The 24,098-nt window shown below is 42.0% G+C and overlaps 1 protein-coding gene across 1 annotated transcript; it reads left to right on the plus strand.

Annotated features, from left to right (window-relative positions):
• Positions 1–655: 655 nt before the first annotated feature.
• On the plus strand, positions 656–21,567 carry kif13bb (kinesin family member 13Bb). Its single transcript, XM_030770940.1, has 42 exons — positions 656–704; positions 1,005–1,118; positions 2,350–2,443; positions 4,751–4,763; positions 4,923–4,983; positions 5,509–5,601; positions 5,819–5,999; positions 6,698–6,785; positions 6,888–7,022; positions 7,440–7,552; positions 7,785–7,896; positions 8,087–8,299; positions 8,499–8,609; positions 8,727–8,861; positions 8,981–9,111; positions 9,921–10,007; positions 10,151–10,338; positions 10,788–11,025; positions 11,256–11,418; positions 11,501–11,647; positions 11,834–11,983; positions 12,235–12,360; positions 12,446–12,622; positions 12,961–13,118; positions 13,498–13,630; positions 13,816–13,938; positions 14,082–14,111; positions 14,213–14,312; positions 14,457–14,583; positions 14,693–14,748; positions 15,053–15,171; positions 15,546–15,722; positions 15,816–15,908; positions 16,215–16,364; positions 16,693–16,770; positions 16,879–16,932; positions 17,148–17,247; positions 18,376–18,509; positions 19,202–19,279; positions 19,646–19,708; positions 20,047–21,088; positions 21,329–21,567. The coding sequence occupies exons 2-42, from the start codon at positions 1,049–1,051 to the stop codon at positions 21,565–21,567; spliced, it is 5,880 nt and encodes a 1,959-aa protein (XP_030626800.1). The 5' UTR covers positions 656–704; positions 1,005–1,048.
• Positions 21,568–24,098: the final 2,531 nt, after the last annotated feature.

A 24,098-nucleotide genomic window follows, 5' to 3' on the forward strand; every position in this document is an offset into this window, starting at 1 on the left:
AAAAATATATACGAAATCGCTGACACATAGAGAAACTGTCTCAGTCCATTTATTTAGGTTACAGTGGGGCCGTGACGAATTAAGACCGGAACAATGAACTTTGTGGCATCAGTCACTCATTCTGTGGGTAGGTAAAATGACGAATGAGACTGCGATTCGAATTAATAAATAATCCCAGTAAATGTAGAGTTTGTTTGATCTTCAAAGTTTCAACTATCGTACTTCAGTTGTTGCCTTTCGATCTATAATTAAGACTATCCATAAAGATCATGCTGTCCCACCACGGGCTTGCCCCAGGAAATCCATGTTGGTACAAATCGACGCAAGATGCACGCAACCTGTTTTCTAGCCGCTGAAACCTGTTTGAAGTTACAGGTTAAGATGGCCACAATCTTCTCCACTGGGAGTATCAGGAAATGAGACAGGTGCAAATTTGTGAACTCGTGTGTGGAAGAGTGAGCTTGGACACTGATGCAAAATCCACCATCAACGAGTAATTTAAAATTCGTTGAAGTGGAATGTGTTTTACCTGGACGACAGCCAACGTGACGGGCTAAACAGCGAGGACTAAATCTCTGAAGCTTTCTGTTGCCTAAGCTCCCATTGGTGGTTATTTTATTTTTAACGCTTGTTAACGTATGGGAATGTATACAGCAAGATAACGTTGAACCCTGGTTAATTTAAGAAGATAAAAAATTCTTTAGGTGAGTTGTCCGTGATATGTTTACTCATGCGGGCTATTGTTATTTTATTAGGCAGTTCATTTTGCGAAGTTAACAGCTGTCATACTGCGCCAAACTGTGAAACGTTGCAGAGTCATAATATCACTTTGTTAACTTTTAATGATGTGTATAAATCACTGTTGTAATTCAGCATTGAACCTCAGCAGCGGCGACTGCCAAGTAGGCAGGCTACATTTTGACTGCAGCGTTAGTGAGTGAGATAACAGACTTATTTTAATTTACTTAAATCATTATAAGGTATACGTGTTTTATTGTTAAAAGGGGTCATTTGACGGTAAGGCGATTAGCCTAACACTCCCAGCGCCATGGATGACACCAGTTTGAATGACTCGAATGTGAAGGTCGCTGTTCGAGTCCGACCAATGAACAGGAGAGGTGAGACATAACCCAAACCTTGTGACTGTCATTGCGTTTTCATTAAGTAATGTTCCCATGAATCATTTGGTGACGGTGCATAGTGTTTTATGATCAGCAGAAACTGCCCAACTAGGGTGTGAAGGCATTTTCCTTGTTTGCTCTTCTCATATGCTCACTGACATGGAAAGTACACTAATATTTAAAGATCAAGTTATTCTGGAAAGAATATAAGACGCTTGGTCTTGGTACTTCGGCTCCAGATGTTGTAGAGTTTGAATTTAAAAATAATTCTGTAATACTCATTCATCATCTTTGTGCTCCTGGTAGCATAGGCAGAATTATTGTTTGAATAACAAAAAGGCGGTTCCTTGTGTGCTTGTACTTTATATTTTTTTTGCTGAACATGGACTGTTTCATCTAAGAATACTTGTAAACATTTCCTTCTTTAGTGTGATTGTGGTTTACTCACTTGTCAAGTGCTTTGCTGAGAAGATATCCCAGTCTTTCAGGGAAGCTTCCTTATGAGTGTTGTGTGATGTTTCTGTAATGAACTTACGGTAGTTCTCTATAACTAACAGAAAAAGATATCTTATGAACTTCCCAAAAAACAACACTAAATAAACTTTGTTTTTGTTTTTGTTTTGTTTTTCAGAGTGAATTTTTTTTTATTTATCCATTTATTTTTACATTTCTTCCCCCTGGCTTCTTCTTGGCCATTGCCTTGCTCTCCTCTTAAACAGACATTTCAGTTTTTCACTCTAACCACAGAAACCTACGTACGGTTTTATGTTAAGATCTCAGTGCTACGATACATGGTGTAGACTCAAATGTATACTGAAGTTAAAGGTTCATTTTGTTTACCGTGCCCTTCATATATTTGACATATTTCATGTGGACAGACCTTATCGGTTCCTTTCTTGTTTACGCCCAGTAGTTATCAGTAAACCACCATTTTTAAGTTTCAAGAATGAAACAGGGTTGAGCTAGGGTAGTTTGGGGGGGTTAGAGCTGTGAAAAGTTCAAACTAAACTTATGCTTCACACCTTTTTTTGTGTAAACTCAGCTCAAATGTCAGGCGCAAAATCTCCGGCTATTAGGACATGACAGTGTAGTTTGCTCAGAAAAGCTGTAAATTTGCCTTATAATTCCAGTGGGTAATAACATAATTTAAGACATACTATAATATGGATTGAAGGTACCTACTATGATTGGCAATACATAATTGTGCCATTTTTTATTGTTCCTGTAGAGAAGGACTTGAAGACAAAATGTGTGGTGGAAATGGAGGGGAATCAAACAATACTGCATCCTGCCAGTGCCAACCTGGGAAAGGGGGATAGCAGGTAAGTCTTCCTGTCTTTCTCTCCTCCAATTTCCTTATGAGATTCCTTTCTTTCTTTGCCCTTGAAGGTAGTGGGTTAGCATACCTCTCTCCCCTTGCCCAAATTCCTCTACCTCTGAGGCCCTCTGTCACCATAGCAACTGGTGAGAGGTCACTACCAGGCTGAATGTAGCCTTGGATACTCTCAGTGAAAAGCAACAAAATTGCTAATGTGCTTCAGTATCTTAAGGTCAGTTTACCAGACTCACGCAGAAGTGAACGAGACTCAAACCAATTTTTCCTCACTCTGTGTTTTTGGAGAGCTCAGTTTTGTTTTCAGAGTTTTTCCACATATGATCAACTGCATGTGAAACGATGACACACAGTTTAACTACATTTAAGTCATAAACGTATGCTCTCAAAATCTCAAACTTATCGCCGGATCTTTGGTTTTCAATTTTTGGATCTAGACTGAACCACCTCAAAATGTTCCAAAATATTTCACTGAGTATGTGCACAAATCCCGTGCCAGTCATACACTGGCTGCAAAGAGCAGGGAGCCAGGGAGCAGACCTCTTTGAATTTATTTGCCTCTGAACTTCCATTACCAGATGTAGAACAAACAATATACTGTTAGTTTTGGATTGGAGTCCTTCATCCATCAACAGTTTTTCATTTGTCAATCAACGAGCTTGTCCAGTTTTTCCCCAGTAAGCTGAGACTATACCCAGTGTCTGTGTCTGTCAGTGGTTTTATAATGAACACACTGCTGCATATTGGACAGAGCAGAACCAGTTATGTGACTGTGTGGGAGGATTTTAGGCTCTCCTCTCTCTCTGCCTCTTGGCCTTTGGCTTACACCATTTCTCTCTCTCTCTCTCTCTCTCTCTCTCTCTCTCTCTGCCTCTCTTTACAAAGGGTGTGTCTGTTCTCTTGAGTAGATATGTGGACTCCTTCCCAAGGGGCCTTGTTCAGGCTCAGGTGACTTGCTTTTGCAGGTATTCCTTGGGATTTTTTTTTTTTACTCATGCAAAAGAACGATTCATTTTCTGTTCTTTTCCACCTCCCTGCCCCTTGTCTTGCTTTGTTTCTTTTTTTTATGGCTGATTAATGGCTTTACATTTTCATTTGCAGCAGTGAAGTTATTTTGTCTGCTGGAGATTTTTGCCCTGACTTGTTGCTTTTGTATCCTGCGGTGGTTATGAACAGGTCTTTCAGGCTCCTACAGAAACGCTCCCCAGATTTCAAATCTGGTTGTGTTTTGTGTAGATATGTTTGTCGTCCTAAGAGACAGAATGATTTTTGGGGTGCCACCCTCTCCCGTTGCTAGTTTTTGGCTGGTAGTCTACCCCAGGTTTGTGTTCCGAATCAGACAGCTGTCAGCGCATGTACCTGTGTCTTATGACAAAATAGCAGTCAAACACAACTAGGCCTGTGACAGCGCTAGTAGTAATGACTCTGGAATCTCGATGAAAGCAAGGCAAAGAGGCAAAGCATGATAAGACTGGTTGAAACAAGTATAATATATTCTCTTTGTGAACTAACACAGAATGTGACATATTTTGATGTGGATGTAATTTTGGATTACTGCACATTACCTCCATCAGAAGAAAATGCATAATTGAACTTGAGAACTGTCACTTTTGCCTACTTTCATCGGTTTTTGCTCCATGTGGTATTTATATCCTCATTCATCATTCATCCTCAATTAGAGAGAACTCTGTCTCTCCCAAATGATACTTTTTTTCCTCCCTTGTGAGTAAGGGCCAGACTGGCATACACGCTGGTGATTGAAAATATGCCAACTAGCTCTGGAATGTTCTTCATGAAATTTAGAGGCTCTGTATCCCTTTTCGGTTGGCAGTGGTGTAGCACAGCCAAGCTTTTGTGAACTGTACCAGGATTTCATAATCATTTATCTCCGTTTTGGTTAGACAAACATACTTTTCTCTATGGTGGAGCTAAGCATAAAAACAATGCCTCAAGTATAACAGCTGTTGATTTCTCTTGAAGGTGTTAAGGTTCTTGAAGACTTAATGTTGAACCTGTAGTCGCTATAGAGTATTCCTGCCTTATGAAGCCTTACAGTATTTTCGTAATAGTACACATACACAACATTCATTAATGTAGAATACAGTAGTCATTATATTTTATATGCTCCTGATAATGCTCTTTTTCTTTCAGTTTACACACACACACACACACACACACACACGCACATATACACACACACACATACACACTAAGGAGTAATTACTTTATTTTGTGTGTCCATTTGAATTTGAATTAAAGCTAACGCTATTGCTTTTCTTTCCTGTCATCAATTCAGGAACCAATCAAAGGTGAGTTTCGAAATAGAAGGCTAGACTTTCCGTTTTACTATATGTCTGTAGCATTCCTATTACTTCTGGGTTGTTTTTTTACATTATGGCATTACTGAATAAAATCTTTGTCGTTGAGGTGAAATGCACTGTGTTTATCCTTGTGTTTGTTTCTCTTAGGTCTTTGCATATGATTACTGCTTCTGGTCAATGGATGAAGCAGAGACAGCCAAGTTTGCAGGTCTGTTGACTTTTCCTATTTGCATCCACGTTAGGGACTTGACTGAGTTACTGTTTTCCCATCCCAAATAGCTGGATATTTCCACCATGCACACTTTAGTCATTCAGGGTCTGTCAGCCTTATTTTATCAGTTATTCATTGTGCAAAGCAGAAGTGTTTAACAGTTATTTTTGAGTCTTGTTCCCACAAAGTATTTTCTTTCCATGGAAGAGGAAAAAGGGCATCACACATTTAATTATGTCAGAGTTCGTCTGAATCAGATGTCAGACCTGTAAAACTGGACTTTACTCGTGAAAATATTCTGCTTAAGCTTTTAATGGGTGACATTTTCAGACAGGTTTAAAGGTATTTAACTTGTAAGACTATGATCACCATCCTCCACAATAACCCTTAATGAATGTCATTTAACACACATTTGTTACCTTTTTTAACTTTACACTAAATTTTGTACACTTTTTGCGTGTGTGTGTGCATGAATGAATGAATGCATTATCATCTGTGCTTTTGTCTGTTTGTTTGTCTCAGGTCAAGATGTGGTATTTCAGTGCCTTGGGGAGAGTTTGTTGGACAATGCCTTTCAGGGCTACAATGCTTGTATCTTTGCCTATGGACAGACAGGTACAGCTCAGCTTTCTGACTTACGATTAGAAAAAGTTATGCAAAGTCCTTTTTTAATTTTGATACTGTCTTTGAATTTCGAATCATGTTTTCCCACTATCACAATTATATGAATTTCTCTTGAAGACCATAAACCAGTTTAAGATTTCCCTTAAACACCTATAAAGATGTGACTGACCATGTTGTAATCATTCTTTGGTGTATTTGTCTGTGTTAGGCTCAGGGAAATCCTACACCATGATGGGCTCTGCAGATCAGCCAGGCCTGATTCCTCGCCTCTGTAGCTCTTTGTTTGAGCGTGCAGATAAAGAGCAGAGAGAGGGAGAGAGTTTCGCTGTGGAGGTGTCCTACATGGAAATCTACAATGAGAAAGTCCGAGATCTGTTGGATCCCAAAGGGTTAGGAGTGCAATGTGTGATGTAGCACTGTTATCAAGCTGTTTAATATGTCTACGTTCCTCAAGGTTGTTTTTTTTTTTTTCCCCCAAACTCGGCACCTTTCAGATCTTTTGTGCCAACTCTGAACAGATATGAAGGCTTCAAATGATCTCCAATCCCTCTGAAGGGAACTGAACTCAGTTTGAGTTCACAGTATAGCTTACCCTCCTAATTTGCTTGCATTCAGAACCTTTAGGCCTAACCTTTTTGGTTCAGAGCTGAAGTGGACCTCTTTCATGCCAGTGAGACAGTGTGAACACAAAGCGAACTGAATTCTTTTTCAGTCTTTCAGTCTTTTTCACCTCTTAGTTTATACAATGGATGCCTATACGTGAAAAACACTGTTAAAGAGCTTGGAACAACATTTTGTAATAAGCATCTAATTATTTTCAAGTTTCAAGGAACTGACTTTTGCCCTCTGCATCATTACCTCACATTTGATAGAGAGATCTTCTAGAAAAAACACCCAGTGCCTTTCTCCCCATACATGCTAAACATAATACTTCTATAGGAGTATTGAATGGATTGCAACATCATGTGATCTTTTTTTAGTCGTCAGATTGTTTGGCGTTTGCGCAGAAGTTATCTGAATCACAATTTCTAAACACGTAACTGCCACATCTTACATTTATATAACGTCCAGTGCTGTGTGTTCTTAGGAGCAGGCAGGCTTTGAGGGTGAGAGAGCACAAGGTTTTGGGGCCTTACGTGGATGGCTTGTCCCGTCTCGCCGTAACCAGCTACAAGGTTCTTCTCCATCGTTTCTTCTCTTATCACAGCTTATTGTGACAGCTCACAGTCTGTCTGTCTGTTCGTTAACTGTCTTTTGTTCTCATTTGTTCGCGGCAGGACATCGAGTCTCTGATGTCAGAGGGGAATAAGTCACGCACTGTGGCCGCCACCAACATGAACGAAGAAAGCAGTCGCTCGCACGCCGTCTTCAACATCATCCTCACGCACACTCTGACCGACCTGCAGTCTGGGGTAGGTCCCTGAGCACAGTGACAACGCCGGTCACGACTGTAACTCAGAGAGAAATCAGAGAGTCCTTGTCTTTTCTTTATTTTTTTTTTGTGCCATTTAAATGTTACAAATGTGCCACTCGTTCATGTTGACTCACAGACGACTATTCGCCGAAGTTTGATTAAAAGGTTGCTGTTAAAGTACGCAAACTCGTTTGCTTTTTAATCTCATCCGCTGATTTTGAGACTCGGGACTGTAGTTGAAAGTACTGTTCAGGTTTGAAGAGTGACTTGCTCTAGAGGATTTGAAGTGTCAGTGCAGTGGCTTGTTTTTTTTAATAGTCTTATTTTGAAAGCAGTCAGCTTTAGCAGTGTTTTAGGGGAGAGGGCAGCCCAGAGAGAGAGAGAGAGTAATGTGTGTTATGGTGCATTTGTGCAGACGAGCGGGGAGAAGGTCAGTAAACTGAGTCTGGTGGATCTGGCCGGCAGTGAGAGAGCTGCCAAAACTGGGGCTGCTGGAGAGAGACTTAAAGAAGGCAGTAATATCAACAAGTCAGTACACACACACACTCACACCAGTTCTTACCTGATCTAAAAGTCTTCCTCACTCTGTCTTGCTTTCTCTATCTCTCTCTCTCTTTCTCTCTCTCTAATCAGGTGGCTGCTCATGCAGACCCCTTTTCACACAATTACTGTATATCGGTCAAATATTTTCGTACCACTATTTCTCTGTTTTATTGTTTTGCACATAGCATCCCCTGATGAGTTTTTTTTTTTGTTGCAGGTCTCTCACTACCTTGGGGCTGGTGATCTCAGCGTTGGCAGATCAGAGTGCTGGAAAAAATAAGAGCAAGTTTGTGCCTTACAGAGACTCTGTGCTCACATGGTTACTAAAGGTACTAGCTTCTCGTACATAACTGACTTCAAAAGAAAGTCTTCAGACATGTATAATAAGTGATCAATAATAAACGGTGAACTGAGGAATAACTGTAAATGCTCCTTTTATCAGGACGATATTTGCTTTATGTTTTTTGTTTATGTTATGTTTTTTTGCTTAATGCTTAATAATCTCCGTGTCCCGCTCAGGACAGCCTGGGCGGGAACAGCCGTACAGCCATGGTTGCCACGGTGAGCCCAGCGGCCGATAACTACGACGAAACGCTGTCGACGTTGCGCTACGCTGACCGTGCCAAGAACATCGTGAACCACGCCGTGATCAACGAAGACCCCAACGCCAGAATCATCAGAGAGCTGAGGGAAGAGGTCGAGAAACTCAAAGAACAGCTCACTAAAGCCGAGGTACGTTCCACTCTGAACTGGATCCTCAAATGTTACTCTTGATCCTTCAAGAATCGGCAGGTTCGGCAATACGTCACAAACCCCCTTGAGGCAATGGATGGCATATTCTTACACGTCGCTTAGTGGCGAGATGTGTATTTGTGTTTGTTAGAGTTTGGGTTATTGATGGCATACGTGTGGTTCTGTTCTGCCCCGTCAGTCTATGAAGGCTCCAGAGTTAAAGGACCGGCTGGAGGAGTCGGAGAAGCTCATTCAGGAGATGACCGTCACCTGGGAAGAGAAACTCAGGAAGACTGAGGAGATTGCTCAGGTAACTTCCACGCACACATCCGAGTACACATAGATATCCACATAGAGATCCACATGTGTTTTGATGGTTTTCTTCCACAAACAAACACTGTCTGCTTGTGTGACTGGTGTCCGTCAGGAGAGGCAGAAGCAGCTGGAGAGTCTGGGTATCTCCCTACAGTCCTCAGGCATCCGGGTCATGGAGGACAAATGTTTCCTGGTCAACCTTAATGCAGATCCCGCCTTAAACGAACTGCTGGTGTACTATTTAAAGGTGTGGGGCATTACGTAGTTTTTTTTAAAATCTTAGATGTTATTCTAAACTGTGATTGGGTGTTTAAATGCTGTCGTGGTGGGGGGGGGGTTTATGGGTTTTTGTGTGTGGTTGTATAGGATCACACACTGGTGGGTTCGGACAACTCTCAGGACATCCAGTTGTGTGGGATGGCCATACAGGCAGAGCATTGTGTCATAGACATAACCCCAGACATGGGCGTGACTCTGACACCTCGCAGGAACGCCCGGTAATGACACAGCTTAGTCTTTCATTTTCTCTCTATCTCTCTCTCTCTCTCTCACTCACTCACTCACTCACTCACTCACACATACATACACAGATGAATTGCGTTTCGAGGAGTTCCCTTAATATTTGATAAATCCCACAGGAATTTCTCTGATGTTGTGGTCAAGGAAGGAGAAGGATATAGTCTAACCGGGTTTATTTCCTCCACTGATGTAAGGCAGTGTTTACTGCGTAGGCCCAGTTTGGATGTTTTGCTCACACTTGTTGATTTAGCCAGACTGTTCATGTCTGCTTTTCAGAGTCACCCATATCTGATTACTGGGTTTATATGAATCATGCATTTGAACTGACTGTCATGCATGATTGAACAGCAATCAGTGTGGCAAATGGGAGCTCTCTTTTAGCCAGACTAATTACTCCAGACGTCTGCCATGATTGCAGTCGTGAGCGAGATTATTTTTCAAGCCCTTACCTTCCAAAGCCTCTTAGGAGGTCTGCAACACACTGCCCGAGTCGCTGCCTTCACTGTCCTCAATCGCTGTGTTTTTTTAGCCAAACAATGATAGTGTCAAAAGCATATGACTTATGTACAAATGTTGTACAAATTACAGTTAATGAGGAAATCCAATCTGAGTGTTGTTTCTATGTGGGTCACTTTAACAGAAAGTGGATTTGTATCATATGAATGTGAATCAAAACAGATAAAATAATCTGATTGCATGTGTTTTTTTGGTTTTTTTTGTTTTTTGTTGTTTTTTTTGCTGTTTCACATTCATGGAAATCTAATGTAATATTTCCTCTCTTCTGTAGTACTTTTGTGAATGGCAATCCAATCACGGCTCCAGTTCAGCTTCACCATGGCGACCGCATCCTGTGGGGGAACAACCACTTCTTCAGGTCTGTGATCAGTTGACTCCATAAGAGCTCTCTCATTTATGTACACAGCGGACTTTACTTTTATGTGTTCCTATAACTTTTTTCTTTTTTTACTTTTTTTTTTCCATTTGACCCTCTGCATCTACTCTCACCCGTTTTCTCAGGATAAACATGCCTAAAGAGTTATCCCGCAGTGGTGGTGAGGAAGAGGAAGGTGGAACGATGAAGACGAGCCTAAGCACAGAGCAGCTGGTGGTGGACATGGACAGAGTCAGTCAGTATTCCAGTGACAGCAGCTTCAATTTTGAGTACGCCCTTACCGAAGTCATGATGAAAGCTCTGGATAACAACGGTGAGACTTGTCGAATGTATCTTGTTTTGCTGTGTGTGTTTGTGTTGCACTGCTGTTACTAGTCACTGTACTTCAGTATTGTGCTTGTATAGCATTTGTATCCGTCTGTGTATTTGTATTTGTATGGTGCACCAACATACCAAGAAAAAATTCCTCGTAGGGGTAAACTTACTTGGCAATAAACCAAATTCTGATTCTGATTCTGTATTGTGAAAAGACTAATTACTATTTTAAACCCAAGCTAGTCAAAACCCTATATCACGCTGAGGTATCTAAACCATTGCCCTGAACAATAATCAGTTCTGTTGCATTCACAATTAATCTTCTACATGATACAAGTGTGAAACCTCACTCTAAGCAGAATAAAACCAACATGAAAAGTTGTGTACCAAAAATAAGTTTCTCAGACTTATCTCCCTGCCCCCCCCCCCCCCCCCCTTCCCCGTCAGACCCCATGCAGTGCGTGCTGCAGAGTTTGGAGCAGAAGCACGAGGAAGAGAAGCGTTCGGCTCTGGAACGCCAGCGGCAGATGTACGAGGAAGAGCTGCAGCAGCTGCGCAGACAGCTCACCCCAGAGAGGTCGTCTGTTCCCCAACACCACCGCAGTACTGAACGCCTCAGCCTCGGTCCCGCCGCCACCTCCTCCCCCAACACACACAGCCGCCTACGCCAGTACAATGAGGAGAGGTGAGAAGGCCTGTTATATGGGTGCTCCCATTCTGCAGGAGTGTTTCTAGAGGGGAAAAAGAATATTGTGTAGCTGAGATCTCCTTCACTACAAAATGGTTAGTGAAGACCTTCTGGCCTCCAGGAGACCATGTTTGGAGCTGGAGGAGAGAGTCTTTCAGAAGCATTTGGAAATGTTTGTACTTTAAGGGAACTGACTTGAGGTTTTTGGTGATCTTCCGCGTGTTCAGGGAGGCTGTGATGACCCGTAGCCTACGGAAGCTCAGAGAGCAGATCGTGCGGGCTAACCTTCTGGCTCAGGAGGCAGGCTTTATCGCCGAAGAACTCAACAAAAAAACTGAATATAGAGTCACACTACAGATCCCTGCAGCCAACCTCAACGCCAACAGAAAGGTCAGAATCAGACCGCGTGTATGTGTATGTGTGTGTGTTCAGTGAACATTATGTCACGTGTATAATACGTACGTGCTTTCAGAGGGATGCGGTGCTGAGTGAACCGGCAGTACAGGTGAGGAGGAAGGGAAAAGGAAAGCAGATCTGGGCCATGGAAAAGATGGAGAACCGAATTGTCGACATGAGGGAACTTTACCAGGAGTGGAAAGACTTTGATGAAGACAACCCGGTGAGTAACACTGATGGGGAAAGCAAACTTCCTTAGCAGCTTGACAAAAAGCCTTAATATTGACTTGGTTGGGTGTTATTATGTCACAATGACTGTTTGTCATACGTACATGTATAGATCATGTTATTTATAACACATTTTTTTTTTTAAGCTGCTTAAGCCTTTCTCTTTCCTGGTGTGGTACAGGTGATGCGTTCCTATTTCAAGCGGGCTGACCCATTCTTCGATGAGCAAGAGAACCACAGTCTAATTGGGGTGGCAAACGTTTTTCTCGCCTGCCTGTTCTACGATGTCAAGTTACAATATGCAGTACCCATTATCAACCAGAAGGGGGAGGTGTGTTCAAACAAAAGCATCCACGAGGCAGAAAAAATCTCTTTTCCTTTTCGAAATGAAGTAGTAATTCCTTGCCACTGAGTTAGATGTTGCTGTTATCAATGGAAAGCATTTTCATAAAGAGTGATCTATTTATACCTCAGCTTGTTTACAAGCCTTTTGGTGACTGTGTGGACTTGAATTGTTTGTAAAGTTGTGTATCATTGAGTTAATCCTAAGTCTCACAGGGAACATGTGTGTCTGCTGGGCAGGTGGCTGGTCGTTTACATGTGGAGGTGGAGCGCGTGAGTGGAAAATTAGAGGATAAGGAAGCAGGAGGAGAGGAATCGGAAGTCAGCTCGGAGGTGGAGAACCAAGAGCGGAAGCTGGTTTGTATGGTAAGAGGCCTCTTTATTGTCATATCTCAGTTTCATACCTAGTTTAATATCTCAGATAATAATTTCATTATGTAATCTCTTCCAGGTTAAGGTCTTGCAGGCCACAGGGCTACCCCAGCACCTCTCGAATTTCGTGTTCTGCCAGTACCACTTCTGGGGCCAAGAAGACCCCATTTTTATTGCTCCTGAGGTGGACCCTTCCGCCCCAGCGACTCCCAGCAGCAAAGATCCTCAGTGCCTGGTGGTATTTGACCACAGCAAGGTCAGGAACAACAAAACCCACCACATACCGGTGTGATTAGACAGGGCCTGTGGAATTTGACATTAATTAGTTTTCCAAGAGCATTAACTCTCTGACATGTACCGAGTCTCTTTCATTTTGAATAACCGATTATGAAACTTCTCTAGGAGGTGATAAATACCTCAGGGGCTTGTCTAAAAACCAGTATCATTACCGCACCGCCCAAGTGAAAATGTTAAGTCCAGTTTATTTGTCGCTCAAGTTGCTACGTGACGAACATGTTTTGCGAAATTGCTGCACGGGTGTATGCTGGGATATGTATGTGTTGATCAGTTTTGCTCTGTCTGTATGACTTGTAGGAGCTGGAAGTGACTGTATCTGAGGACTTCATTGAGTTTCTGGCTGAGGGAGCAGTGGCTATAGAGGTGTACGGCCACAAACTGGCAAACCCTCGTAGAAACCTAGCCCTGTGGGACCTCGGAGTCATCCAGGCCAAAACTCGCTCCCTTAGAGAAAGGTACAATGTCTTGGGGATGAGGTGGTACATGTTGAGTTTTTTTTTAGATGGTCATTTGAATAGAGAGTGCGATGGCTTATGGGGCTTATGGTTAAGGTGTTAATGGACACTTCTGTGAAATGTTGAAGAGTACTGCGGCAGTATCCTAAAATCTATCTCAAGATTCTTCATTGCGCCTTCTCCAGAACTCCTCCCCTTCTGTTTGCACAGAAATAAAAACTATATGCTCTCTCTCTGAAATACATTGTGGGCACATGTGCAAGAATCCCGGCGGCAACGAGAACTGGTTCATCATCTCCTTGTCAGTCTGTCAGGTGAAGTGTTGACAGCGTGTCAGTGTGAGGGCTGTGGATGTGACAGGTTGACTCTCTGTTCTCAGATGGAGTGAGGTGACACGTAAACTGGAGCTGTGGGTTCAGGTTCTGGAGCTGAATGAGGGAGGAGAGTTTGTCCCTGTGGAAGTGGTGCAAGCCAAAGATGTTCGCACAGGGGGCATCTTTCAGCTCAGACAGGTCTGTGTGTGTGTGTGTGTGTGTGTGTTTGTGTCTTCATATATGTGTTTGTGGGTATTTATTTCCAAAAGACTGTTAATAATTATTAACATTTGATTGCTAATGTATGCCTTCATTCATACTTTTCGTTGATTTGTTCATGGTTTTGATACTGTTTTGGTTTTCCCCGTGATGCATGTTTTTAGGGTCAGTCAAGACGTATTCAGATCGAAATCCGTTCTGTCCAAGACTCTGGCACCATGCCCCTCATCACTGAGTCCATCCACAGCGTCTCCGTAGGCAACGTGGTGGTTCGCCAGGTTCGACCTGCCAAAGACAGCGTGGCACAGCGGGTAAGGCATTATCAGTATCCTCTGTCTCTCAGCCCATCCTACCAGTGTGTAATCTGGATGTTGGATCTCTCTGTTACAATTTTCTGCTCCCTCACACTCACTTTTCTCTCTTTAAAAAGGCCGGAGATGAGGAAATGGATAGCTATCAGGTAACCTTGAATTTGGTTTAATAATATTCTAGCAGGTTAGCCTTCCTGTGCATGAACTGACAGAGTTTTGTTATCGGAGTTTGTGTCTTATCTTTATGCAGGAGCGGGATCTGGAAAGGCTTCGGGCTCAGTGGTTGGCTGCCCTCACTAAACGACAGGAATATTTGGACCAGCACCTTCAGAAACTGGTCGGCAAGCCGGGTGAGAGCTCCCTCCTGGCGCGTCGCGCCTCGGGCCGCGACGTGCCGTCGCCGTGCATTATTTATTTTTTTTTTACGTCGCGTTTTTTTGATCCATCTTTCCTTTTCCTCCTCTGTCTCTCGTCCACGCCGGGGTCGTCCTCAGATAAGTCGGAGGATGACGTGGAGCGCGAGGCTCAGCTGCTGGAGTTGCGTCTGACTCTGACGGAGGAGAGGAACGCCGTCCTGGTGCCGTCTGCCGGCAGCGGCATTCCTGGAGCCCCCGCGGAGTGGTGGGTGCTCAGGAAATGCTGTTTACACCGCAGATCTCTGCGGGAGCAAGCGGAATACGATGGGGATGACCCCGCTGGTCTAACGTAACGTTTGCTCGTGTCTTCACAGGGTTCCCCTCCCAGGAATGGAGACTCACATTCCCGTCATCTTCCTGGACCTCAGCGGTATCCGCGCTTTTGTATTTTTTAGTGCTTTTATCACTTCAGGTCACATTCTTATAGCTGTTTTAGGGCTATCATGCACATAAAACATGAGCTCAAAATAGAAACACTATGGGTGGCACATGCTGAAACATCTGTGCGTACGTTTTCCTTTGCATTTCTATACTGAACACATAAAATAACTAAATGAGGTTTTTTTGTGAATAACTAGGACACAGCATATAAAAAGCGTTGTGCAGTCAAGACTATATGTTTTGAATGTGAACCACTCCTCTTATCAAAGCCATTTGTTTTGTTCTGTTATCAGCGGACGACTTCCATGATCACCTGACTGCTCAGCGGGCTGGAGGTTTGGAGGGAGCTCTGAACAGGGAGGATGAGGAGGATTTCTTTGAGCTTCAGATAGTGAAGCACCATGATACGGAGGTGAGGAATATAAATGATACAAGTGAGTTTAATGGAGTCAAGACTACAGGGAGATGTAGTATCTGTCGAGTTTAGTGCAAGGGTCTGTACAGGTCAATGAAATATTCTCTTTAAACCACACATATACAGTTCTTACTCTGTGACAGGCAGTGCTGTTATGTGCAGGGCCCATAGAACTGCTCGGGACAGTAATGTGGTGCTTTGCATTTCAATGCATGTACCTTGGTCTATATGTTGTTTAAAAAATTAAAGTCTCATTAAAGTCAGTCCAATCAAAGCAATAAAAGCTACCTGAGGAATGTTTCCATCTCGGTGTTTGCTATGAACATGGTGAGTTTCGATCATTCGGGGACTCCTGTTGTGTTGTAATCCAGGTGAAGGCGGAGGCCTCGTGGGACTCTACAGTACACGAGTGCCCAGAGCTGAACCGCGGGGCGGGGCCAGACCAGAGGGTGTACCTCACAGTTCGGACCGTGGTCCTCCTCAGCCACCCCGCTGAGATGCAGCTGGTGCTGCGCAAGCGAATCTGCGTCAACCTCACCGGACGACAGGTCTGGCCACACCCCTTATCGCAGAGGGGGATACATCTGTTTTTATAATTCACTTCAAAGTCAGCATCTCTGATTGTCTGTTTTTGTCCTCAGGGCTTTGCACAAAGCCTCCTGAAAAGGATGTCTCACCGCAGCACCATCCCGGGATGTGGGGTCACCTTTGAAGTTGTCTCCAATGTCCCAGGGGTAAGGAGGGAAAAGGAGTAAAAGGGGAGCTGAACTGCAGTTAAAGGGGAGTGTTTTATGGTGTGAAGTGGGTAAGACGCGTTTTGGGAACTCTCAGGTGTTGGGGTGTCTGGACAACAGGTTCCCAACAAAGCTATTGCTACTTTAGCATATTCCAGTGTCACCATCGCAACTTTTAATTCAGGAAGAATATTATTCGTGCCGTCCTTTCTTTGGGGAGGTTTTAAGATGGTGTTTAAGATGGTGTTGAGGCCATCGTCTGCACTGTGGTGATAATTCTGTGTATCTAATGTGTCTGGTCTGTAGGACATCCAGGGACCAGAAGACAGAGAGATGCTTGCCAGACTGGCAGCCAGTGCTGACAACCCAGGAGCCGACAGTGAGGCAGCTATCGAGAAATACCTACGCAGTGTACTGGCCGTCGAGAATATCCTCACACTGGACCGACTCAGACAGGTCAGAGCTTTCTTACACACACACACACACCAACACACACAAACACACACTTTGGAACAAACATGAATTGCCAAATGTACTGCCATGTTATGTTTGCTTAGTGTGTCTGTAACCCTTAGCTGCTTGCCTCAATTAAGCATTCTAGATGATAAAATCCTCTTCACTTTTGCTGCTGCTTGTGTACATTGTGAAGACTTACTTACTGGATCATTTTTTGATGAGTACATGGTGTAGTCGAAGAAGTGATTAAATTATAAAAAAAAAAGCCTCTATTGCAGAGTGATTCCCCCCCCCCCCATAATTACATTATTCTTGTGTCTTTGTGTAGGAGGTTGCAGTGAGGGAACATTTGGCTGATAAAGGGAAACGACAGAGACGGTGCCTTAGTTCACCTAATGTCCACAGGGTGAGCGCAAAATCTATAAAATTATTTCAAAGTGTTCTATAAAACTAAAGCACGAATAATCTGTTAAAATTCAACTCCCTCTTATTCCTTTTATCTTCTCTGTTTTAGCTTTCTGGGAGCAGACAAGATCTCTCACTGAATCACAGTCCAGACAGCAACAAAGTGAGACATCAAAAGTAGACTTACATCTAATGATGGTTATCCAAGCAACTTTTTGTTTGAAAATATTCACTTGAGATAGGTGTGACCTCTTTGAAGAGTAGAGACAACAAATATGTCCAACTTCAAGATAAGTATTGTCATGGGTTTTATGATTTTTTTTTTAAACATTTCCTTTTTGGGATGAATGTTTTGTCTGCGTTCTCTGGCTTTGACAGGGCACCTGCGAGAGCCACCAGGACATGTCTGTGATATCGCCCCAGTTAAAAAGTCCCTCAGCCCACTCTGCACTGTCTCAGACACAAAGCCATGAGCCAGGTAACACACGTAATCCCAGTCTACTCCCTCCCTATGTCCTTACAGGTGAGACAAAGAACAGTTACAGCTGTCAGTCATGGCATGGAGGAATGAATGCCTAACTGTGCTTCTCAGTGGTTTACAGAATTATTCTAATCATCAGTCAATTACTCTAATCATCACAATGTACCATTTGATTTTGGTTTAAAAACATTAATACCCACTCTCCATGGTATTTTCATCTGAATATTCATTATTGTCTGTCTGTGATTTTACTCTGTCGAAGAATAGTGTGATAGAAATAAGGTTGGAATGCATCCATTCAAGTGCCTTCGTAAATTTAGTAGATGATACATTTTTAGGATTGATGAGTCACGATCATGATCTTGAAGGTACAAAATAACATTGTACATGTTGTCAGTCAAGCCTGATATTTTCACGTCCCCCCAAAAAAATGTCATTTAAGGAAGATTTTCTGAGGCTTTTCAGTGTCAGTTAAAAGATTTTGAGTGTTGTACATTCTCTCTTTGAGTGCTTTGTTTGGTTAGCAAACGCTACATTTTGACTGGTCTTTACGTTGTGCGCTCCGCGTGATACTGGGCTGTTCAGCTCCTTTAGTTTGTCTTCCCCCACAGCTTACGGCTCTATCTGCTTGTGCGCTCTCCTGCTTGCATGGCCTAGATCAATTATGATCGATAAAAGAATTTGTGTATACAAGTGCTGAAGCACGACAATGAACTCCCTCGTTGTGTTCTATGGCACACGGTCCTTAAGCTTCCGGTGAATCAGTGGTTATGTTTGGCCAGAAATGATTTCTCTCGCAGTCCAAATCGGTCAATAAATCTTAAAAAAAAAAAAAAAAAAAAAAAAAAAGACTCGTCATGCATGATTAGCTTCCCAATTTGATTCCTCTTTACTCTGTCTATTTTTAGCTTGTGAAAACTGTTGGTGAATTAGCTGTATTGTTTGGCGGTTTTTACCAATACTGAATCTATCTATGGTCTGTCCATCTTTTCTTTTTCTCAAATGGGTTTCTGTCTCTCTTTTTTCTTTCCTCCTTAATTTCTTTTCCCATTCATCGCGCTCTGTCTGGCTGCACCTTTCTTTTCTATCCACACCTTCTGCCTTTCCACCTCGAACTCCCTCCAGGTCTTTCAGGGCTGGCTGCCTCTTATTTTTCCCCAGTTAAGGCTCTGGTGTCCCCAATGCCAAAGATGCTCAAGTCCCTTTTCCCCAAACGGGATGAGAAGAAAGATCAGAACCCTGCTCCTCTCCCACAGCAGGTGAGAGTCTACTTTGAATGTGCAGTAGCTACCAGCTTAGTCAGAGGGAACAATTGGTCACTCCAGTTGTTAACTTATAACTGTTTATTGTCATGATGTATCCTTTGCAACATATGTGCAAACTGACTGTTAGACTTAGGACAAATATATATTTGCTACTTTTGAATGATTGGCCCTGTTTTGATCACTCTTCGGTGCTCCTTTGCCTTGTGAGTCTCAGTGTAGACACTGATCTTGTTTGACTGTACAAGTTAAACCATTAAAAGTCTGTAGGGCTCTAGTGAACCTTATTTAGCCTTACATCAGCACATTCATTCATCCATATTAAAACTGTAGAGGCTTAGTAGAGAAGGACACAAGGTTCGGGAGCTATGTAAGAGTAATGAGGACAGGGTTCCATCATTTAAATTCTACAAGTGCATTCCCATTCAGATCTGCTGACTATCAACTTCAGCTTGTGAATGTTAATGCAGGGATTGCAGGATTTTTGTCAGCTGGTGTCTAGAGTTTAGCTGACATGTGGTTAACTTGGTTATGTGTGTGTGTGTGTGTGTGTGTGTGTGTGTGTGTGTGTGTGTATATGTGTGTGTATGTGTATGTGTATATGTGTGTGTGTGTGTGCTGAAGTGTCATATATGGAAGAAATTGGTGCACATTAACAGTGTGGAGAGATGATGGTAGTTTTGTTTCAGGTGTTGTCCACAGAGGTGGCACTGATGGATCCTGTTGAGGACAGGATAGTTGTGTTTGACCTCTTTGACAGAGGTTCAGTAGGTGTTGGCTTTACACTACTGTTTTTAAATCAGAGATTACGATTAGATTCCGTGAGAAAATTTCGATTTCTGCACCCTAAATCTCTTCTGAGCTGATTGATGCCCATCATGCTGCATGTAACACTTTGATTGTTAAAGAAAGATGAATGATCATTAAGGTCCAGGCTTTCAATACATCAGAACCAAGTCACAGTCCAATAGAAATGAAGGATGAATTAAGAGAAGTGAGTGAGAGAGAGAAAGTGAATCTGTATCGATCTTTGAAAATTTGATATTTCATTAATGGGCACCGGGTGCTGATCTTATAATTTTTCACAGTTAGGAAAAGCAAATTCATTTTTTCTCATTTACAATCCCTCACAGAATGTACCTCGCATTGTAGTGCAGTCTGCAAGCCTCGAAGAAAACCCAGACTCTTCTAAACCAGTAAGTTTCTAGGGTACAGGGACAGAAGGCGGTGAACCCACAATAGAATCTGCTGTCATTAATAGTAACGTGGTTTCCACAGGCTCCTGAGGAGATAAACCCAGAGGTTATGGAAGCTACTCCTTCCCCTATGAGTGACAATCAAGAATCCTCAGACAGTCCAACTCACGAAACAGGAGACATGTCCAAGGAAAGCATTATTAATTTAATGCCTTATGTCCTAGTTTAATCATTGTTTTTACTGACTTAATATCATCCTTACAAATGATCACAAACAACGGGATGCTTTATTTTATAAATGGAGCCTTAGTTTTAACTTGTTTAAAACATCTCTTTAGGTCCCTACAGTGGAAATCCCAGTTATAGAGAACCAGTCGGAAAATCCTGAGGTTGCTGATGGCTCTTCCTCCAACCCAGACGCTGAGGATAACACCACAAGCCCAGTCAGTGAGGTGTCAAGTGGCTACATATCTACAAGCGTCTCCACAACGACTCTATCTGAGACACTGGTCACAGAAGGAGAGCTCACACCCAGAACCGATGTGAACCCTGAACCAGAGATTGAGACAGAAACAATCAGTGAGAAGGCTGAAGAGAAAAACTACAAGGAAACCAGTACAGAAGCTATAGACACAACAGCTCCTACCAGTATTTCAGCAGAGGGTAAACCATTCCCCCAGGCCACTACAGACACAGACCAGGTGGTTAATGAGAGCAGCAGTCAAGGGTCTCCAACCAAAGAAAGCACTAGCAGCCCAGACTCTGTCTTGACTGTTGAAACTACTTCTGTATCTAATCCAATCCCTTCTGATGAAGAAAGACCTCATACTAAGGATCTTCAAGCATCTCCTCATCAAGAAAGCCCCACACTACCTCCTGATGTAGACACCAACACACTGCCAGACACATTAACTCCACAAAATGCCCCAAGCCCTCCTCCAGAATCAACTGCAACAGCAGAACCATCAAATTCATCAGAAGCACGTCAACAAGATGACTCAGTTATCCCTGCCCAAACCTCAAAACCTGATCAGTGTTCGCAGCCCACCGCACCAAACACTTCCAGTTCTGCAAGCAATCCTTTCAAAATACAAAAAATAAAGACCTCAGACCTCAGGTCCTTTAAAGGCATCCTCAAAGAAGAAGAGGAGGGAGACAACAAGGAAGAAGTTGACCCTCTTTCAGGGCTAAGTGATCCTCTAGAGAGATTGGAGATCCTTTCAGACACAGAAGAAGGTGCTGATGTTCCTCTTCCCGACTGGTTGAAAGTGGACGAGTACGTGACAGTGGGAAACAACAAACACGGGACTGTCCGTTATGTTGGACCAACCGACTTTGCAGAGGGCGTCTGGGTTGGCGTGGAGCTTGATGTCCCTGCAGGTAAGTAATAAGATCATTCATGTCGTAGATCTTTGGATTTTTAAACTCTCATATTTTTTTTTTAACCTCTAGTTCAAGATATATTACCTCTGATTGATAATGACTGTGATCTTTTAGTGAGATTTAAATGTACCTTATATTGTAATAATTTAGATATGTTAAATTATTTAAAATATGCTTATTTTAAATTAATTGTACTGGGTTCGTGCGGTGCTGGCTGATAAAACTTGCGTCCCACAGGCAAAAACGATGGTTCAGTCGGTGGCCGTCACTACTTCCACTGTAACCCTGGTTACGGAGTACTTGTCAGACCCGACAGAGTTACCCGTGCCTCGGGCACAGCCAAACAGCGTCGGCAGAAGCGTCGGCAGAACCTCTCAGGGTCAAGCCCTAACCTTGCGGCCCTCACTGCCATGGCAAAAGGAGAAGGTGGTAGCAATGCCCGCAAAAAAGACAACCGCAAGTCTTGGAACAGCTGAACGGACAGTGTCAAAGTGCAGACTTTTTGAGATATCCTCACTACCCTATTAATAACCAGCATTCATTGCACTTCAGTTTGAATGAGTCACTGATCAGCAGGGTAGTACTGTCCTGTTTCCTGAAATGGGGCTTTGCTAAAAAAAAAAAAGAAGCCCTTTTTGGATATTTTTGGCTTGTGTTAAGGGCCGTTTTAACTCCAGAAAGTGCCTTATGATATATTTGTGGTGTGTGTTTGTTGGTTAGGCTTTTAAAAACAACAACATAAGAATACAGAATTGATAAAATCTCAGGAAAACTTTGAAGCATTAATATGCCTAACAGGATCGTGTTCTGCTACCAGATATAGTGAAAATTACACATTTTCATGTTTTTCTAAATGTCAGAGGTGGTAGCATTTACTCCCTTTTAATATTTTGCACAGGGCACATATAAAGGTCAAACTGGAAATTTGCATTTGGTTTTAACTTTTTCCTTTTTTTTTTTTCTTTTTTATTCGGTACCTGAGTTTTATAGATGCCTTGACTGTGATTTAGGCACTGTGTGAAATTTTGTCAGTTTTGTGTAAAAGGTTACTCAGAATATTTGTGGTTTGGAATTATGGGATAGGGTTAATCTGTCATGAGCTCTGTTGTAAACTGAGAGGTGAAATTCAAATGAATGAGGATGTAAGAGTTTGAAATCTGATCACTTTTTTTGTGCCTGGCTTTTTTTAATGAGATATCTCTTCTACTCAGTGTTTCAAATAACTGAATGAAATCTACACTGATTTTATAAGCATATCAACTCATTATCAGTCAATAACATGGACACTAACTCACGACTTCTCTCTGTTCCAGTTTTGAATGAAAGGCCAGAGCTGTTGATTTCTCGCACCTTGTTTTTTCCCCCCGAGAGTAATTTATGATCAAGTTTGTATGCTTCTTTGTTAATTTATTTTTCAGATGTGAAAATTACTGAAATATTGTTTTAAAACCTGGATTATAAAAAACTGGATTTTATATCAGAGTATCAATAAATTTGGAAAAAAAAAAAAAATGAACCTGACTGTTTCCACATCCTTCATGACTTGCTTGGAAAGATCATTTTTTTTGGTCTCTCAAAACCATGTAAGAATTCTGAAAGGTTGGTAATGACACTATTAAAACCACTATTTGGGCATCTATGCATAGTCCAGGGTTCATCTTATTTGTTACACAAGCAAACCATGATTGAACAATATATGGAACTATGCACTCTGTTTTACTAGGCATGTGCACAGCCTCCAGTGGACATCTTGAAATGGTAATAAAAGAAACAGACGAAAAGGATGAATTGCCCAATTACTACAGGAAGGTCATTTATCAAACAGCGTAGAAAGATTGACAGAATAACTAGAGTCCATGGTTTTCTTTGGCCATGGCGTGAGGGCATATCAAAGACAGAAAAGGCATTTTTGTATTATTTCACATCTCATAAATAAATCATTCATTGTCAGACTCTGAAATGTGAAAATTATGATTATTTCAGTTTGACTGAGATAATCATCATTTTCAGTCTGTGGCGTGGCCTTCAATTTTTAACTATAGTTCCAAGTCTGCTGTATGTTTCTTTCCAATTTAAAATGTGTTTCTCTCGCAAGACTGAATGACTCATCTCACACCTCCTCTCCATTCTGTGCTTCTCTGGATCCAGCTGCCATTTGACATTTAAAAAACTATCACCAGAATAAAAATGCTAATTTATTCCAAACACTTCTTTTCTTTTTTTGGGGGGGGGGGGGGGGGGGGGCTGTGTATGTGCAACCTAGTTAGCTTCAAAGAGCAGAGAAGACACTGGGAAAAAAAAAACCCCAACAAAACAAACAAAACTTAGCGTTTTCATGTTCATTAATATAGCTTTATTCTCTATAGGATACAATACTAAAATAAACACAAGTTTTAAAAAAAGTCATTTAAAACAAAGAAACTGTACAAAAAAACGTTTATATACTACAGTTTAATTACAGAACAGTCTACTGTCCAAAAAAGGCACTAAATTCTTAAATGGGAGATACAGTGATCCAGAACAGAACTACCGAAAAATTGATACAACCATTGCATTCAGACATAATCCTTTTAAAGATATATTTATTATATTACTCATTATAGTATTTATGTATTGATATGAGAACAGGAGATGCTTATGGACAGATGACTTGAACCCTGAAGATTGGAACACAAAGCACCCTCTTTGAAAAGCAGGACCTATTTGAAACATGTTTAGCTGTTTCTGTTTTTTTTTTTTTTAAGCTTAAAGCGTTTTACATTGTATGTGTTTTTCACAGACATTCGTATTCACGTTAAGAGTGCATCAATTATAGCCTGGTACAAAAAGTGGTCTTAAAAAGGTGTCGTCAATGAATTAATTTATACTTGAATTTAGCACTTAAGGTTTGGCACAGTCTTCCTCTAGCCACTCCTGTCATCCAACAGTGTCCTCTCTCTGTCATCAACGCACCAGTATGGCATTACTGATATTCACTCTTCATATCAGAATTTCTCTCCATCTTATC

This window comes from Chanos chanos, chromosome 4 (assembly GCF_902362185.1).
Source record: "Chanos chanos chromosome 4, fChaCha1.1, whole genome shotgun sequence".
Taxonomy (NCBI): Eukaryota; Metazoa; Chordata; class Actinopteri; order Gonorynchiformes; family Chanidae; genus Chanos; species Chanos chanos.

Bases quoted from the DNA above. Each gene is read 5' to 3' on its own strand.
- kif13bb (XM_030770940.1), top strand. From the start codon at position 1,049: ATGGATGACACCAGTTTGAATGACTCGAATGTGAAGGTCGCTGTTCGA. The intron at 5,602-5,818 runs GTACAGCTCAGC...TGTCTGTGTTAG, and splicing joins CTTTGCCTATGGACAGACAG to GCTCAGGGAAATCCTACACC. The intron at 9,112-9,920 runs GTAATGACACAG...TCTCTTCTGTAG, and splicing joins ACACCTCGCAGGAACGCCCG to TACTTTTGTGAATGGCAATC.